We start from the raw sequence: 18,202 nt of genomic DNA, 5'->3' as shown, positions 1-18,202 counted from the left end.
GGTATTTGAGGAAAACAACACATTACAAATACATTTTTGTTAACTTTTTTTTTACAAAAGCAACACAATATGTCTACCCAAGGAAACTTCAAAATTCGTTTTGGGAAAATAGCAAAGAGTCTTTATTTCTAAGCCAACAAGCTACAGTGTCAGTTTGGCTATACATTTGATGAAAAGAAATCTTAGCTGGTAGATCTACAGCAAATCCAAAGAACAGCCTAGACTATATTTCCTTTAAAGCTCACAGGAGGTAATTAAGAGATCTGGAGAGTAAAAATGCACTGCCTACTAAAAGTCTGTGCTTGCTTAAGGAGCTTTAAAAACTGCTTTTGTTAGAAGTTACTTCAATGTAGTGCTTTGTATAAATTCAGTTTCTAAGTAAGTTTTAATCCTCAAAGTAAAATTTTCAAAGTGATTCAGAAAGTTGGAAGCATGGTGTGATATCAAAACCTCATCTTTCGAAAATCAGCAAAGGGAGAGAGGAGTGCAAGTATCTTTTAAAATTCTGACCTAAATTACATAATCCTCCAAATTAACGCTATCGTTTGCAGTCTCTCGTACCCTGATTTGGGCAGAACTGATACACCTCCACAGAAAGCTGGGTATGAGCAAGCCTGTTCCTGGCCAGGGAAGGGAAAAGAAGGAATCACGACTCACTACCTGGCGCTCCTTTGTACTTTGCCCCGTGCCGGACACTGCGGACGGTGTATAAGGAAGTTGCGCTCGTGTCGGACACTGTGGGTGGTGTACAAGGAAGTTGCGCTCCAGTCTGCAAGTAAACTAACCAGCCTCCTTCCACGAAGAGGAAACTTGAAGCCCCAGAGACTCTCCACTAAGGCGAAGGCCCGAAAGCCCCTCCCGAAGCTTCTGTAAAGGTTAATAAAGGAAGGATGTAGTCCCTGACAACCCAGCCCAACGACTCCCTCCTCACCCCCCCGCCCCTTAGAGGAGGAGAGGGCTCTCACTAAACAGGAACCAGAGAGTTAACAGTAGGCGGTAGCAGGGCGGGGCTCCAAGAGCAGCCTCGGTAGGAGCCAGCTCCCAGGCAGCGGCTTGCAGAATCGGAAGGAGGGAAGGAGGGAGACAGGGAGGGAAGGAGCTGGCGGCCCCGCCCCAGGCCCCGCCCAGCCCGAAGAAGGAGGGCTGACTTTTCCGCCTGGGGGACTCGGCAGCAGGCAGGACGGGGGTGCCCTTCCCTTCCTGTGAAGCTCGAGCAGCCCCACGCAAGCCCAGCCGCCGCTCACCAAGAATGGCAATCCCTCCGACCCACTACCCGGCCTCCAGGGCGGCCTCGGTGGTAGAGAGCTGCATCAACTACCAGCAGGGCAGCCCCCACAAGGTGTTTCTGGTGCAGACAGTCAAACAAGCCAGCCTGCAGGTGAGTCGGGCAGAGGGTGGTGGCGGCACCTGCTTCCGTACCCCCCACCGTCGAGGGTCTCAGCTCCACCTGCTCCTGACTCCCCACACCCCTTGCCCGTTTTGGGCCTTAAGGCTGGCTGTCTCTCTAGGGGAGTTGGCTTTTCTGGGCTTGGGCTACACTCCAGTCTCTGGGGACAGCCCCGGGGCTGTTTGTTGTTTTTACGGGAAGGCAGAGACACTGATAGTTTTTATGGGCCCTGCTACAAGGAAGTCGGTAAATGTTCTCAATTGGGGCGGCTTCTCCCCTTTCCCCAAGTGAAACCTATAGGAACCATTTTCAAAAGGACCTTAAAACTGGTGCTATGTTTAGCATCTACTACTCCAATCTGGGCCAAGAGAAGCTCCCGTCTTGCAAAAGATTCACTGACTGAATTTTAAGATCCTTTATTAGACTCAGACCAAAATGAAGGGGTAAACAAAAAGCAACAGAAACTGACAAAGCAGAATAAAAGTACTGTGGCCTGAAGCTTCACTTCAACCATCCAAACACTACTGCCACTGACTGCTGTGAATGATGGGCCCCCTCTGGCTAAAGGGTTAAATTTAAACTGCTCAAGACCTCAGCAACCACTAAGCTTGTTTCTGTTTTACTAAAATCTAATAGATTTGAGACTGTCCCTTATTTATCTGACAGAAGTTTAACTGCTAACAGTCTTTAAGAGCTGACAGGGAGTAAATGTTATTTCAAAACCACACCAGATAACATAATTAGGTATAAATTCTCAATTACATCTTGATTCAAAAGTGAAATACCAAAACGTCTGTCTTACTGTTATTAAATTTGTTAACGCATCATTTTGCAGGTCCACTAACATACAAGTAAAAGCAGTACTTAACATTCTCTAACCACTTCGCAGTAGGCTGCCTCAGAATGGAATTCATCTTCATTGAACACTATCTGGAGGGTACATAAGGCTTTATGAGAAAGCTTTTCAATAGTGCATCCTATTTGTCACCTTTAGAATTAAAATTTTCAAAATTTCTTATGTGGAATTTAGGATCACAGATCCAGAGGTTAGAATACTCTGATGACTGAAAGTGAATTATAACCGATTTTATTTATATATGCTTTTATCTCCCCCTCTTGTTCTCATCCAAAATAACCCTGCTAGAGGACCTGCTAAATTAGATGTCACAAACATGGTGACATGCCTTGGTCAAGGTGTAAGGCCTTAATCATTTACCCCCAACAGTCAGCACCACACCCAACCAAATGAGAATGGATTCTTCTAACAATGTAAAGAATTGAGATATTGTTATAATAACACCACATTTTCTTAATTTTAGGATATTCCGGGAAGAGGAAGAAAGTATTGCCTTAAATTTTCTGTGGAAGAAATTATCCAAAAAGTAAGTGAAATGTCATTTTATTATGAAATAAAATTTGATTCCTAATATTCCATATCACCTCTGCTGATCAAATCATAGGATTAATTTGGTTTTTAAAAGAGTTGTTGTAAAATCCCTGCCTCAAAAAAAATGATCACCATACAAAGGTCAGTTTTTACTTTTTGTGTATTCTGAGATACACTTAGTATTTCTATCACTTAGAAAAGAGACTCTGTATACTTCAGTTCAAATAAATTTCCTTTAAAAATGTTACGTACTCATAGGCCAGTATGAATTTATGCCTAATATGAACAAGTGTAATAATGAATTCTACAGTCATCATCACTTTTTTTATGTCTGTTTCATTCTGTTTTGCATTTCTTTTATTTAAAGAAAGCCAAGTGCTTTCTTAGATATTTATGAGCAACAGAATGGCCAACTGATACCACTGTGTTCAGATAAGAATCTTTCAGTAATGGGGCAGGGAAATTAAAAAAAAAATATACACCTGTCAAATTATTAATGAGACGAACTTAAAAGGAAGGAACTGCCACTTGTACCATAACCATCTTGAAATTTTAAAAAGCTTGCCCTTTTGTTAAGCATAATTAAGAAGAGATACAGGGCTTCCCTGGTGGCGCAGTGCTTGAGAGTCCGCCTGCCGATGCAGGAGACGCGGGTTCGTGCCCCGTTTCGGGAGGATCCCACGTGCCGCGGAGCGGCTGGGCCCGTGAGCCATGGCCGCTGAGCCTGCGCGTCCGGAGCCTGTGCTCCGCAAATGGGAGAGGCCACAACAGTGAGAGGCCCGCATAACGCAAGAAAAAAAAAAAAAAAAAAAAAAAAGAAGAGATACAGGCTAACATAAGGAGATTCATTAAAAGGCATTTGAGCTGCTTGATAGTCATCTTTACAAAGCAGAACCAAGCTACAATCTTCTCATTTTATATTTGGATATAGATTGCAGAATCTGAGTTTGAGAAAATTTCTGTTATTTCAGGAGGAGAGAATAAGAGTAATGGACAGACTTAAAAAAAGTAACCAGAGTCTAGAGTTGGTATATAAAGATAGACTAAACTCTGCCTTACAAATGGACTTCCCATTAATACTGAAATACATAGTTTTAAAATGAATTTACAAGATTATGAGACCTTATATGTTATAAAACAAGTTACCTATTTTAGATACCTCTAAGAAAATTATTGGGCCACCACCAACTAGATACCTCTGGAATAGGTACACTCAAGTCAAGTCTGAAACAACATCATTAGGGGGGCAATGCTTTAAATGTTATATCTCAAAGAACAATAATTAGTAATGGATGGCCATCAACATGTAAAGATCTTTCACAAAATGTTTCAAACAGCAAGTTACAGTGAATTGCACAGCTGAAGTACTGTACCCTCCAATGGGACAAGATACTGCACCAGAAGTCAACTTAACATTTGACGGAGAAATTGGAAAGAACCCAGATGAGGAAGATAACACATTTTATCATAGACTCAAGTCTATGAAGGAACCACTAGAAGCACAAAATATTCCAGGTATATAAATATATGGCATGGAAAATATTTTTTTCGACTTTAAGATCAATATCAATTACCTATGCTCAAAATTGTTAGATGTTAACATGCTGGCAATATACTGACTTTTGCAAAAATATTTATTACTAATCTAATTCAACAACAAAAAAAGCCTTGGAACTTTATAGATCAATCTATGGCTTAATTAATTACTTTCTGTACACATTTGAAGAAAACTAAGACATGACTTAGAATTTAGATTTTTTTAAAGGTTAATACTGTATATATAAAATAATTCCATTTATCATATAAATGTTTCCCTCACCAGACAGTTTTGGAAATGTACCTCCGGAAATGAAGCCAGTTCAACATTTAGCCTGGGTTGCCTGTGGTTATATAATATGGCAAAATTCTACTGAAAATACATGGTATAAAATGGCAAAAATTCAAACTGTCAAGCAAGTGGTAAGTAATTTCTATAAAATACACTATTAATAGATTTAATATTTACTGAAGGTGTTATAATTCACGATTGGATGAACAGTGCCCCTTTAGTCATTTTGTATTTAAGACAGTGAAGTCAGTATTTGAAGGAGAAGTCAGTTATCAAGGCTGGAGAAGGTGAAGCTGCAGTTTCAAGAGTGAAGTCTTGAATTACAAATAATTTGGCAATGGTTTTTGTGTGCAGCTTAATACAGATTATTTCCTTTCGCAACCTAAGTTTTGTGTTCAAATTACTATAATCATGTGATACTGAAACCACCTTTGCTTTTTTCCTTTAGTGAAATGGTAGTGTCAGAGCTAGAGATATGGCTGGAATTTTTTCCCCCAGGATCAGCTGGAACAAAAATATTAGCATCTCAATCTTTGGGAAGCTTGCGGTATATAATTATCTTTTAAAACCCATTTAGTCATAATTGACAACCTCATATCTTACTTGTTGCTAGCCTTGCATTTTTTTTTTTTTTTCGGTACGCGGGCCTCTCACTGCTGTGGCCTCTCCCATTGCGGAGCACAGGCTCCGGACGCGCAGGCTCAGTGGCCATGGCTCACGGGCCTAGCCGCTCTGTGGCATGTGGGATCTTCCCGGCCCGGGGCACGAACCTGTGTCCCCTGCATCAGCAGGCGGACCCTCAACCACTGCGCCACCAGGGAAGCCCCTAGCCTTGCATTTTAAGTCTGATATGACTATTCCAAACTGCCTCTTTCTAGACCTTAAAGAGATTAAAATAAATTCTTTGAGTTTAGCTTTATTAAGAGGTTTAAAAGAAAAACAAAATATGTCAACTAGTAGTATTTAATGGAATACAAGAAAAATACTCTGTAAGAGAAAAGCACTTTCCATTGGCTTGTTTCAGTTTGTTGATAACAAACTGCAAGGCAGTTGGAGCACCTTTACTCCACAAGCTTTTGCAGCCACTTATTAGATAACTTTGGACACTGGAGGACAGGATACCAATTACAGTACTCAGAGTGTAATGCCAAATACCTAGCATCACTATTTGTAACACTTTAAGAGAGCCTTTTTCTAATGCATTTTTGTAGATAGCAACCTTGGTTACAACACTCCTATAGGGGCATTGAGGCTCAGATAATTGAGTAGCTGGGTCCACGTTACAGAGGATATACAATCACAATCATGATTTTCAAGCCATGTTTTTATAGCAAAATATGCAGTGTTACTGCGTTATGAAATCAATTTCCGGTAACCCTTCACTAAATTGAAGTTTTAAAGCATTAATGAAAATCCCAACAGAAGAGTTTAACCACTGCTTCAGCGTGTATATATTATATATCTTTACCTATTATGATCCAACACGTAAGAAACCTTCCTGATTTTTACCTTATCCTTAAAGGACATTCTTTGTTGATATAGTCAAAGAAGGGACTGCTTCAAGATACTCTTAAGGAGAGAAGAGTATAGTTTTATTTGATCCTGGGGCCATATTTATAATTACTGTCAACCAAAGGAGCCACAGGAGTTTGTGCTGCCTCTTGGAGTCTAGGGCTTGTTTCAATACATCAGTTATAAGCCTTAAAGAGCCTTGGGTGAGTACAGCAAATTTCTGACGACCATGGTTTGAAACTCTGTAGATGCAATATTTCTGTGCAGCTGATAGTATAAATACTTTATATGTCCAAAGCAATAAGCAGCATAGATCAAAGCTTTAGTTACAAAATCAAACATTACATTTTATTATTTTCAGTTTTTTAAAAGAGAATTTCTATTATAAAATTGGTTTCCTTTAGTGTAAACTCTCATTTCAGTAGTTTATCCCTTAAACGATGCTTTTCTGAATAATGGAAACATTAAGGAATTTAAATGACAAATTATAGACTGTAATGTTCTTAAGTAGCTACCACAACTCAGAAACTAAAAACAGAAAGGGTAAATGATTTTTAGAGTAACAAATTTTTTAAAAATCATGATTTTAAAATGTAGTTTGAAAGAAATCTTATTTATAAGAGAATAGTTTTTCTGCCAGGCTAAATTATGACATTCAATTTTTAATTTTACTTAAGTGGAAGTATTACTGTCATCTACTAATGAAAGCTGATTCTTAAAATTATCATTTTTGCCAATGATATCAAGTTTTAAATGCAGGTTTTTATTTTTTATAGCAAAGAAATGATGACTTCATTGAGTTAGACTACACCATTCTACTTCATGACATTGCATCTCAGGTAGAGTATCATTTTCCTTTATTTGATGCTACTTTGAAAATTGAGACTCATTTTGTAGCCACAGTATGCCTTATTAATTTTGACTCTAAATCAGAATTCATATAAATTCAAATAGGCACCAGGTTGAAATATATTACACTTGGCAGCAATTTAACTTGTTTTGTGCTTTCTTTATGAGGACTGTTTTGTTTCTAACAAAATATAAACCCAACTCTGTTTTCTTAAATGTTTTCTGAATTTTATCATAGCATCAGTTTCCTTTACTTGCAGGAGATTATTCCTTGGCAAATGCAAGTTCTCTGGCATCCACAATATGGTACTAAAGTAAAACATAATAGCCGTCTACCAAAGGAAGCACAATTGGAATAAATGAAGACTGTAACATTCGATGAAGTATAAACATGCTTATTAATGATGTGTATACCAGTCTTCATTGATATCTAGCTTAAAGGGTCAGACAAATCTCGTAAGTGTCCCTTTGTATAAACGGCCTGAACTACAGAACTATATAGCTTCCATAATAGAGCATCACAATGTAAAAGTGTCTTATCAACAGTAATAGTGCTATGTATATCCCCTAATAAAAAGCTTTAAATTCCAGCCTCATAGTTTATGTTTAATCGTTTTGCATACTTACGGGACAGGGGCTGTAATGGTTTCTCTGAAAGCAACTTTTGGCCTTCCTGTGATACAAGGACAGCCATATTCTCTTTCCATCCTCTAAAAAGAGCAGGAGAGATCTTTTTGATATATTTAAATTAAAAAAATAATAAGCTAAAGGAAGAAAAATCCTAAGAGTCTCAACTACCTTAGAAGCATTCATTTAAATATGATAAGCAAATGATAAATCTTAAATCACTTAAGTACCTTATGAGGATAAATACATGATATTAAGCAATACAAACTGCTTTTACAGATTTTATATAAATAAATTCTAATTTAGACTGATTAATTTATACTTACCTCCAATTAATCTATCCACTAAAACTTTATCTTTCCTCCATTTTATTACATATTTACTGGAATAGTATATGAATCTGTTGTCATAATTTTCTACTATCTCAACTTCAAAGATATAATCAGAACCAGAATTTTTAATCATTAAGTCATATATATTTTGTTTTCGTTCACATACACACAACACCTTTCCTAGGTAAGCAGGGGCCCCATCTACCCACTTGTTCATCTCCATTATAATGATCTTCAAGTAGTGACTTGAGAAAAAAACAGGCAAGAAATGGCCTGAAGAGTGGGTACTGGTGGGCCGACTTTCTCAGCAGGTTTCTCCCTGCGGTTGTCTTCCTAAGGCTGAGACCAGGATACACTCGACCCAAGGAACCATAACCTAGGGATGGATGAATGGTCTTACTGCAAATCCCCTGAGCCTTGATTCTAGAAGTCTGCAATGTTTTACGAATAAAAAGATTTAGAAACCAAAAGTAATTAATTAGTAACACACACTGGAAGAAGCAGTATACCACAGCTAGAAACAAAAACCAGAGTGAAGCTTGAAGAATCACTATTAGTTTACAACCATCAGATTAAGAATTATCGACTTTTAACAAAACACAGACATAAAGTGAATTTAACTTCTTTGTTATTCATTACCTGAGCATAGATTTCCAGGTGTAATTCTCCCATTCCAGATAAAATTGTCTCTTTGCTCTCAGTGTCAAAGTGGACTTTAAATGTGGGATCTTCTCTTGTAAACCTGCCAATGCCTTTTGAAAATTTTTCCAGATCATTCTTTAAAAATAGAAAATCATTACACATTTTACTAAGCATGGTAAGCAATGAAATTGCTTTAATGAATGAAATGAAAAAGCTTTAATGAATGAAATCAAATACATGAACAGTTAAAAAATAAAAATGATCTACCATCTAGTTTCTAGGCTATATCCTTTTAATATGAGAGCTTGGATACCACACAGCCAAGACAGCAGGGAATAGCTAACTGAGAGAATTTTCTTTTCACACCAAGATACAGGAGTCCAAGACTTAACTCTATGCCCTTTCCTATTATATTGACAAAAACTGTCCATTTGTGGAAAACTGCCCATAAAGCGGAAAGCAGAATCTGTGTTACTGTGTTATATTTTAGAAATCCTATACATAATCAAAGGAATCAGCATGGTTACCAAGATTCTACTGTAGATTCAAGAGGGCAGTTAAGACCAACACTAGACAAATGCACATGAGACCTCTCCTTTTCAAAACAATCTGCTTGGATGTGGTTTGATGCACCTTTATTCTCCTTAGATGTAACTTCCTTATGTGGTAAGCAGAATAATGGTCTTCTAAGGACATGCCCTAATCCCCCCAAACCTGTGACTGTTACCTTACATGGCAAAGGGGACTCAGCAGATGTGAGTAAGGTTACAGACTTTGAGATGGGAAGATTACCATGAATAATCTGGACAGGCCCAATTTAATTGCATGGGCCTTTAAAAATGGAAGCTGAGGGACTTCCCTGGTGGCACAGTGGTTAAGAATCCGCCTGCTAATGCAGGGGACACGGGTTCAATCCCTGGTCTGGGAAGATCCCACATGCCACAGAGCAACTAAGCCTGTGCACCACAACTACTGAGCTTGTGCTCTAGAGCCCACGAGCCACAACTACTGAGCCCACACGCCGCAACTACTGAAGCCCATGAGCTCTAGGGCCCGTGTGCTCTAACTACTGAGCCTGCATGATGCAACTACTGAAGCCTGCATGCCTAGAGCCTGTGCTCCGCCACAAGAGAAGCCACTGCAATGAGAAGCCTGTGCACCGCAATGAAGAGTAGCCCCCACTCACCGCACATGCACAGCAACGAAGACCCAATGCAGCCAAAAAAAATTTTTTTAATAAAACAAAAATGGAAGCTGAATGAAGAAGGGTAGTGGAGAGATGGGAAGAGAAAAAGAAGAGACAGGAGACATTTGAAACATGAGAGGGGCTCATTTTGCTGTTGCTGGCATTGAAGACAGGAGGAAGGCGGCTATGAGGAGCCTCTAGAAGCTACAAACAGCCCTCAGGTGACAGCAAGGAAATGAGGACCCCCGTCCTACAACAAGGAGCTGAATTCTGCCAACAATCTGAGTAAGCAAGGAACTAAACTGTCCCCTAGAGCCTCCAAGAAAGAAACCACACAGCCTTGCCAATACTTGATTTTAGCCCATTAAGAACTGTGTCCGAATTGTGACCTACACAACTGTAAAATAATACATCTGTGCTGTTTTAAGCCACTAAGTTTTTGCTAATTTCTTACGGCAGCAATAGAAAACTACGCCCCAATCACCAATATTAACAGCTATCACATGTGGCTGAAGATGTGTTATGTGTTTTGCATACGTTATCTCAAATTCTAACCACAAGGCTGCACGACAGAATTATCCCCGTTTTACAGGTGAGGAAACTAGGTACAGATAAGTTGCTCAAGTCCACAGAGCTAGCTGGGCTTGAATCCTGGGTTAGTCTATCTCCAAAGTCTTTTCCCTTTTCCCTGCACTAGCCAGGGACTCTCAACTTACTAGAAGATCACCCCTGCCCCACTACTGAGATTCAGGGTTTTATGCAGTGATTTCATTATTTGATGTATATTAATTCTCCAGGAAGCAGACAACCCCAAGACACCAAAAAACCTTTTGAATATTGATGCGTTTGATTTCCCTCCATGATTGTGAACGATCAACAGTTAAATGTCTTACATAAACTCTGGAGTTAGGAATAAAGAAGAATAATATCTTTAACTTCTAGTCCTTCATCTTCTGAAGGGAAAAGCAACCAATCTGGCAAAGTACCTGGAGCAAACTGTGGCATCTCACTGTGGTAAGATGTAAAGCTCGCCTTTCAACTTTCTGAGATAGAGTGACTGAACGTTTCCTGCCACCTCAACATTCTCTCTTTTCTATAATGAGAAGGGCCTGGGAAATCTCAGTTCCTCAAAATAGATGAAGTAGTTGCTGTTAATATATCCACAAGACAATAAATCAGAATACGTTCTGTAAATGATAGTACCCAGATGACAAGAAATCATAAAATGTTCACTCAATGCATGAATGAGTTAATGTCAATACATCACGTTAAAATGATTGTTATGAATGTAACTAACTTAAGAACTAAACAATTATGTTTCAAGATCAGGACTAATTCCAATGACAAGCAATGCAAATGCAGAACCTATTCAAACAATTTTGGCTAAAAAGCTAAATGACATCAAATCCAATCATAAAACTTTATATTTGAAAGTGAGTCAAAACAGTCTTGTTTGAAGGCCTTCCATGTTATAGTCAGACATTTACTTCATAACTACCACAGATGTATTATAATCCATGAGGCAATTAATCTACGCAATATTTTAATACACTTTACAGTGAGTTTTTCCTGCAACTTAGGACAAATGCCTCAGTTGCCTCTTTTCCATCTCTTATGATCTGAATCTAGGAAGTTACTCACACAACACTCCAGAGCCAATGATATACCTTTACTATAGTAAAGAGTTATAAAGCACAGTCTCATGAATACTTTAATACCATCAACTTCTTCAAATATACTGTGAAGTACTTACTACTAATAGACTGGTAAATTTTAAAAGGTGATCTGAATACCAAAAGAGGAAATAGAGACCATAAGACTGCTGGTTATCACAAGACACCATGTGCATTGTGGAGACAGACAAAAAAGAGCTCAAGTTTTTACTGTGATATACTGAGCGTTAAATCAAACTCCTACCTTGTTAGAAGGCTTCACTGCTATTGAAATGACAGGATCAGGAACATGAATTGACTCCTAAAATATTTTTCAAAGAACAGAGAAGAATTCAAATACGGTACCGTATGTGTCAGGGGTGGATTAATTTTAATGTTCTCCTTTACAACAGAACAAAAGACAAACACTAGTCAACATCTTAGGGTAGACAAATATATCTTGGTCTGTTTTTCCTTAAATAAATGAATATATTAACATATAAAGGTGTCCACTTATATGATCTCCCTCCCAAAATAACAAAAATAAAGCATCTATTTTTACTTACTTAACTGTTTAAGACCCTTAAGTTTGTTGACAATTTCAGTTTAACATAATCATTATGTATAATGAATTCAAATGCTGAGATGTGGAATACTTATTAGCTAGTGACTACATCTGCTATAGCTATCTTCTGATAAGTTATTTAATCAAAATATACTGCCATCACTGATAAGAGAAGCAGAGAAAGGGACTAGATTCTTTATACATATGATATCTCATTTAATCAGTCACAACTCTGAGAGGCAGATATTATTATCCCCGTTTTACAAATAGAATCATTAAAGGCTTGGCAAGAAGAATAACTAACTTGGCCAAGGGCCAGCCGATAGCACAGGGCAGAGGTAAGACTGACCAGGGTCTATTTGCCTCAACGCCTGAGTACTTCCCACAACCTCCAGTCCCTTCATATTGGTAATGACAAGTTTAGAAAAAGCCTTATCAATAATACTTATCAAGAAGTCCCCTTATCTAGATCCCCCAAAAACCTTTACAGATTTATGATTTTTGTAGTGTCCTAACTCCACATGTAAAACCATAGACATTAGAGAGTATTTTATACAAAAAAGCTAAATTATAAAATTAAGAATTCATCATATGATACAGGAGCTATTATGGTGCTCATCTGTTAGGTTGGACCAGTTCTTATATAAACAACCCACTGTAAATTCCTTCACTGCAAATCACCTATCCCCTGTGTACTCATATTCGTCCTTTACTGAATGAATTCAGGAGAGGGAGCACCCTCATGAACACATGGTCATACTGTGCAAGAGCCTGCTGTCCTGTGGGGGCAAAAAGGGGAGTAAAGGGGACTGAAAGGTGGGGACTGAAAGGCGGGAATTGCCTGAGCATGCTCTTCCCTTCATTCTCCCTCAGTGATGAAAAGGGACCTATGAGTTCCACAAGGCAGGCTGTGTACAGTAAGTTGGACTATCTAGTTGCGTCCTGTCTGCAGGGCACGGTTCCGTTCTGTCATGCTGCCCCTGGAGTCTAGCCGAAATGTTACAGCCTGCTCTTACAGTTCTCTAGGGGATTGAGGGAAGAGTCCAATCTCCAGCTGCCAAATTAATAAGGAAGGAGCACTTGGCTGGGACTAGCCTGATGACGGTGACAGCAATTAGAGGTGTGCCCACAATGGGGAGGCAGATCTCAGGGTAGGAGTCAGTGCTACACATGCCAGGTTACCTGGTGGAGATTTTCCCTCCATGCTAAACCTTGGAGAATGGTGGAATGATTTTACTACGAAAAACTGGTAAGTTAGCTAACAGAGCACTTGTTTAGTTGACATTAAAAGAGCCACAACCAATCTACACTTGATGCCTGTGGCACTCAATGAAAACTTCTGTGGTTGTTTTTCTGAAGTACTAAAACATAGACTTCTGAAACGCAAGTGATAAACAGCTTTGAAGTTAAATGACTTACCATAGAAAGGCCACTATTATCTTTGTTTGTGAATGTGTCTCCACTAGCACAGTCAATGCCAAACAATGCACAGATGTCTCCGGCAAACACTTCCTCAATATCCTAAAGAAAGAATACAATAGGATACTTGCAAGTAATACAAACCAGGACATCATAACTAAAAAGTAATCGCACAATAAACACATTGTACACAAACAAACGTGGCAGAATCTCACCATGAATTCCACAAAGAAGGAATTAGATAGAATCAATGCAACACCAACAATCAACCACAGCAAGATATACCTTCAACAGGGCCCTTATTTAAACCACACCTCAACTGACAAGATTTTACTTTAAATGGAAACTCCGAGCTATGGCATCTTTACTTGGAGGATCTGCAGTACTGACAGAACACAGAACCTCATGGTTCTAAAGTTATTTCTAAAGAATTAAAAAGCATGAACAGACCAATCACAAACACTGAAATTGAAACTGTGATTAAAAATCTTCCAACAAACAAAAGCCCAGGACCAGATGGCTTCACAGGCGAATTCTATCAAACATTTAGAGAAGAGCTAACACCTATTCTTCTCAAACTCTTCCAAAATATAGCAGAGGGAGGAACACTCCCAAACTCATTCTACGAGGCCACCATCACCTTGATACCAAAACCAGACAAGGATGTCACAAAGAAAGAAAACTACAGGCCAATATCACTGATGAACATAGATGCAAAAATCCTCAACAAAATACTAGCAAACAGAATCCAACAGCACATTAAAAGGATCATACACCATGATCAAGTGGGGTTTATTCCAGGAATGCAAGGATTCTTCAATATACGCAAATCTATCAATGTGATTAACCATATTAACAAATTGAAGGAGAAAAACCATATGATCATCTCAATAGATGCAGAGAAAGCTTTTGACAAAATTCAACACCCATTTATGATAAAAACCCTGCAGAAAGTAGGTGTAGAGGGAACTTTCCTCAATATAATAAAGGCCGTATATGACAAGCCCACAGCCAACATCATCCTCAATGGCGAAAAACTGAAAGCATTTCCACTAAGGTCAGGAACAAGACAAGGTTGCCCACTCTCACCACTCTTATTCAACATAGTTTTGGAAGTTTTAGCCACAGCAATCAGAGAAGAAAAGGAAATAAAAGGAATCCAAATCGGAAAAGAAGAAGTAAAGCTGTCACTGTTTGCAGATGACATGATACTATACATAGAGAATCCTAAAGATGCTACCAGAAAACTACTAGAGCTAATCAATGAATTTGGTAAAGTAGCAAGATACAAAATTAATGCACAGAAATCTCTGGCATTCCTATATACTAATGATGAAAAATCTGAAAGTGAAATCAAGAAAACACTCTTATTTACCATTGCAACAAAAAGAATAAAATATCTAGAAAAATAAATAAATAAAAAGCATGTAGTATAGAATGGATAAACAACAAGGTCTTACTATATAGCACAGGGAACTATATTCAATATCCTGTAATAAACCATAAAGGAAAAGAATATGAAAAAGAATGTATATATATATATGTATAACTGAGTCACTTTGCTGTACAGCAGTAATTAACACAACATTGTAATTCAACTATACTTCAATTAAGAAATACATTTTAAAAAGATAAATTCAAAAAAATAAAAAATACAATTCTATCAGAAAGAAAAAAAAGAAAAACAAACAAAAAACATGTAGTACTATATGTGCTTCCACAGTCCAACAATGAGAATGTGTATGACAAAGGCATAAAAGGAAAACCTGCAAAGGAAGTTTTGGAAAACAAAGGCAGGAGAATGGAGTCTACTGTACTTAAAATAATCTTAATTTCTCACAGATGCAGGCAGTTAAAAAAACACAGGAAATCTAAGAATAAAGCACTGGTGCCTCTAAACTTCCTAGTCTTTTTTTATATTGACAGTTCATTAATTACAGCTGTGGCTGTGAATGAGCAAGTGTGTGTGTCTTGCTTTAATGGTTACACAGCTGTACGGATCTCCTAGCTTCTGGCCCATGAAAGAGCTGTGACAATCACTAATCCCTCTAGCCTGCCCCTGCTGCCTATCTCAAAAAACAGCAATGATGTCTAATTTTGAAAGACTGCCTATTCATTTTCCAGGAGATAAAAAAGTTATGGCCACTGAAAATTTCTGAATGTCGTAACATTTTGCTTAGACTAATAAATTTCTCTAGGAATATAGAGCTGAATTGAGAAAGGGTGCAAGAAGGAGACAACCTCACACACTTGGTATTCCTGCCAAGCCTTAACCCTATGGACCACAGAAGGCTAGGACAGATTCAGAGCCAATTCAAGAATTCAAGCCATAAGCCAAAGTTTATCTCCCAGACTAGACCTTCAGAGGTTTTAAATGCTCAGATGAATTCTGGCATCAATATGGCCCTTCTGGGCATTGGTTCTACTTCCATATTTCAGGAAGTAAATCTACTGAACAATGTGGGAAGTTATGTATGAATTTATTACTCTCATTTACCTTTGAGAACCACAGTTCCACTGTCCTAAAAACCTATTATACTCTTCGTAAGGATAGCTCTTGAGGAAAGTGTTGAATCTTGTGCTCCGAATCTTAGGGAACTAATGTCCCTTTTCCTTAACCTTGGCCACTGAGGAAATACAGCTAACTCACAAATGGTGGTTTAAAATGTGTTCCTGACATTTGCTAATTTAGCCAACACCAAAGTGCCACATGAGAATTGTAGCCCACCTAACTAAAAAGAAAGAAGCTAGGAAAACACATTCAACTACAAGTGATTTTCTTGTGGGGCTCAGGATACCAAGAAGGTAGATAAATTTCACTTGCATTAGAGAAATTTCTGATCTCACAACAATGCCCAGGTACTCGCCTCCATCGTGTCGGCATGCATGTGAACCAGCCGTTGCACCCGTACTTTCTTTCTCGTCCTTGTATTATAGATGGTATCACCCTTCTTCAACTGTCCTTGATAATTTCGAACATAAGTTAACTGTCCAAATCGACCTGCCTAGAAGTCAAGATTGGATAAGGTCAGAAAGAATAAAAAAGAAACACAGGAGTCAAAATTAAGAGGAAAACTTCACAACTACCTTCAAATATTTGCTATCAGTTTTAGTAGTACAACTGATATACATGCTTCAGTTTGTTGTCATAAACTACTTTAATACTAGTTTTGAATATAGTTAAGTTAAATGGTTGTTCTTTGATATCAAAATCCAAGATACTACTTTTGCTTCCTCTAAGTTATTAGGAAAAGTTTTAACATTTATATAATAAGGAAGTTATTCCATAAGTTGGAGAAACTAACATTGTTAGTTAGACTACATGTTAGAGAAACTTTGAGAGTCACCTGGAAAGCTATACAAATAAGAGTTCTGTAAAGTGACTGAATATAAAATGAATAATCAAGGATCATTTCCTCCTGAATAGTAACACTAACTTATTAGGTAAGTATTTAAAAGTTGCCAATTCTTCCCATGTTAATTTTCAGGTTTAACACAATAGCAATAAAAATCAGAAGAGGAATTTTTAAACATTTTATTAGTGACTTTAATATTAGAAGAATGGATAAAAATAGAAAATAACTCTGAGTAATATAAGAATATATTAAATACTCCAAAACATAAATAGTATAAAACTAGTACAAATTAAACTGAACAGCCCATAAGGTATAGTATAAATATCTAAAATGTTTACTTCATTTGTCAACAGAAGATAAATGACACATGACAATCAATGAAAAAAATATAACATTGTTCAAAAACTGGTAACTAGACAATTGGTCTTCTATTTGAAGGCAGAGGAAATACATTTAGATCCTACCTCACAGCATTCAGCAAAACAAATTCCAACCGGATTAACAATGAACAAAACAAGAAACCCCACCACAAAAAAGTAGAAAGAAAAGTAAATATTTACAAAATATAATGAAAGAGGAAGATTTATAAGGTTAAAAATGAGAAAATGACTAAAGACAAAGACTGATATATTTGTCTATGTCAATTTTAAACTGCGAATTGTTTTTTAAAAAACTTTATTAGAGAAAGGCTCGTACAAATAAGTAAAACACTTTGACTCTAATTTTAAAAAAGGAAAGACAAAAGAAATAAAGGGGCAATTACAAAAGAGGAAATACAATTCCATAACGAATATATGGAAAAATGTTCTCTATTATTAGGAATTAAGGCAAGATGAAGTATTAAAATACTATTTTCACTTATGAAATCAGTAATGATTTTTAATAAACAATACTCAATGCTGATAAAGATTCACTGAAATAATCTAACATATACATTAATTCTGAGAGTATGAAAGCAATCTGGCAATATAAATCATTAAATATTAAAATATTTCATACCTGTTATTCAATACTTACAATTCTGAGGATCCTAAGAAAAATATTCCTAAATATAGATTTTTAAAAGCTTTATGCATAAAAATTGTCACTGATAATGTTAATTGTCACTGCAAAGTAATGTTTATTACTTCTGGTTTTAGAAGTAATAAAAAGCATATTATAAAAATAAAAACTAGGAAAAAGCCCCCCTCAATATAATTCTATCCCAGAAATAACCACTCTTTAACACATTCAACTTATCCACTTAAAATTTTCCCACTTAAAATTATACACAGAAGCAATAACACAACAAAAAGCACACCCAGTCCCCAAATGTTGGTTTCTAATACCATTCACAATTAAAAGAAATCAGGGCTCTTAGAGAAATGGCTGATTCTAGGGCTGGGGCAGGGAATATACAACGTAAGCCTGGAGAATCCTGTAGTGCCAGAAAGCAAGGAAGTATTCAAAAAAGCAAAATA

General features: G+C 37.4%; 2 protein-coding genes across 2 annotated transcripts in view; one reads left to right on the top strand and one right to left on the bottom strand.

Moving 5' to 3' along the window:
* The window catches only part of GFM1 (G elongation factor mitochondrial 1), a 43,516-nt gene that overhangs the window by 11,785 nt on the left and 13,529 nt on the right, over positions 1 to 18,202 (bottom strand). The window contains exons 9-13 of the mRNA XM_007454117.1: positions 16,254 to 16,391; positions 13,387 to 13,488; positions 11,668 to 11,724; positions 8,562 to 8,699; positions 7,591 to 7,673 (exon numbers count right to left, since the gene is read on the bottom strand). Of these exons, the coding sequence (XP_007454179.1) occupies positions 7,591 to 7,673; positions 8,562 to 8,699; positions 11,668 to 11,724; positions 13,387 to 13,488; positions 16,254 to 16,391 (518 nt within the window). The remainder of the gene's footprint in view (positions 1 to 7,590; positions 7,674 to 8,561; positions 8,700 to 11,667; positions 11,725 to 13,386; positions 13,489 to 16,253; positions 16,392 to 18,202) is intronic.
* Positions 1,250 to 7,322, top strand: LXN (latexin). The gene is made up of 6 exons (XM_007454116.1): positions 1,250 to 1,378; positions 2,707 to 2,769; positions 4,112 to 4,289; positions 4,597 to 4,733; positions 6,891 to 6,953; positions 7,224 to 7,322. The coding sequence occupies exons 1-6, from the start codon at positions 1,250 to 1,252 to the stop codon at positions 7,320 to 7,322; spliced, it is 669 nt and encodes a 222-aa protein (XP_007454178.1).

This window comes from Lipotes vexillifer, unplaced genomic scaffold, assembly GCF_000442215.2.
Source record: "Lipotes vexillifer unplaced genomic scaffold, Lipotes_vexillifer_v1.1 scaffold641, whole genome shotgun sequence".
In the NCBI taxonomy this organism is placed as follows: Eukaryota; Metazoa; Chordata; class Mammalia; order Artiodactyla; family Lipotidae; genus Lipotes; species Lipotes vexillifer.
The sequence above is the reverse complement of the archived record's forward strand: the minus strand, read 5'-3'. Positions and strand labels throughout refer to the sequence as shown.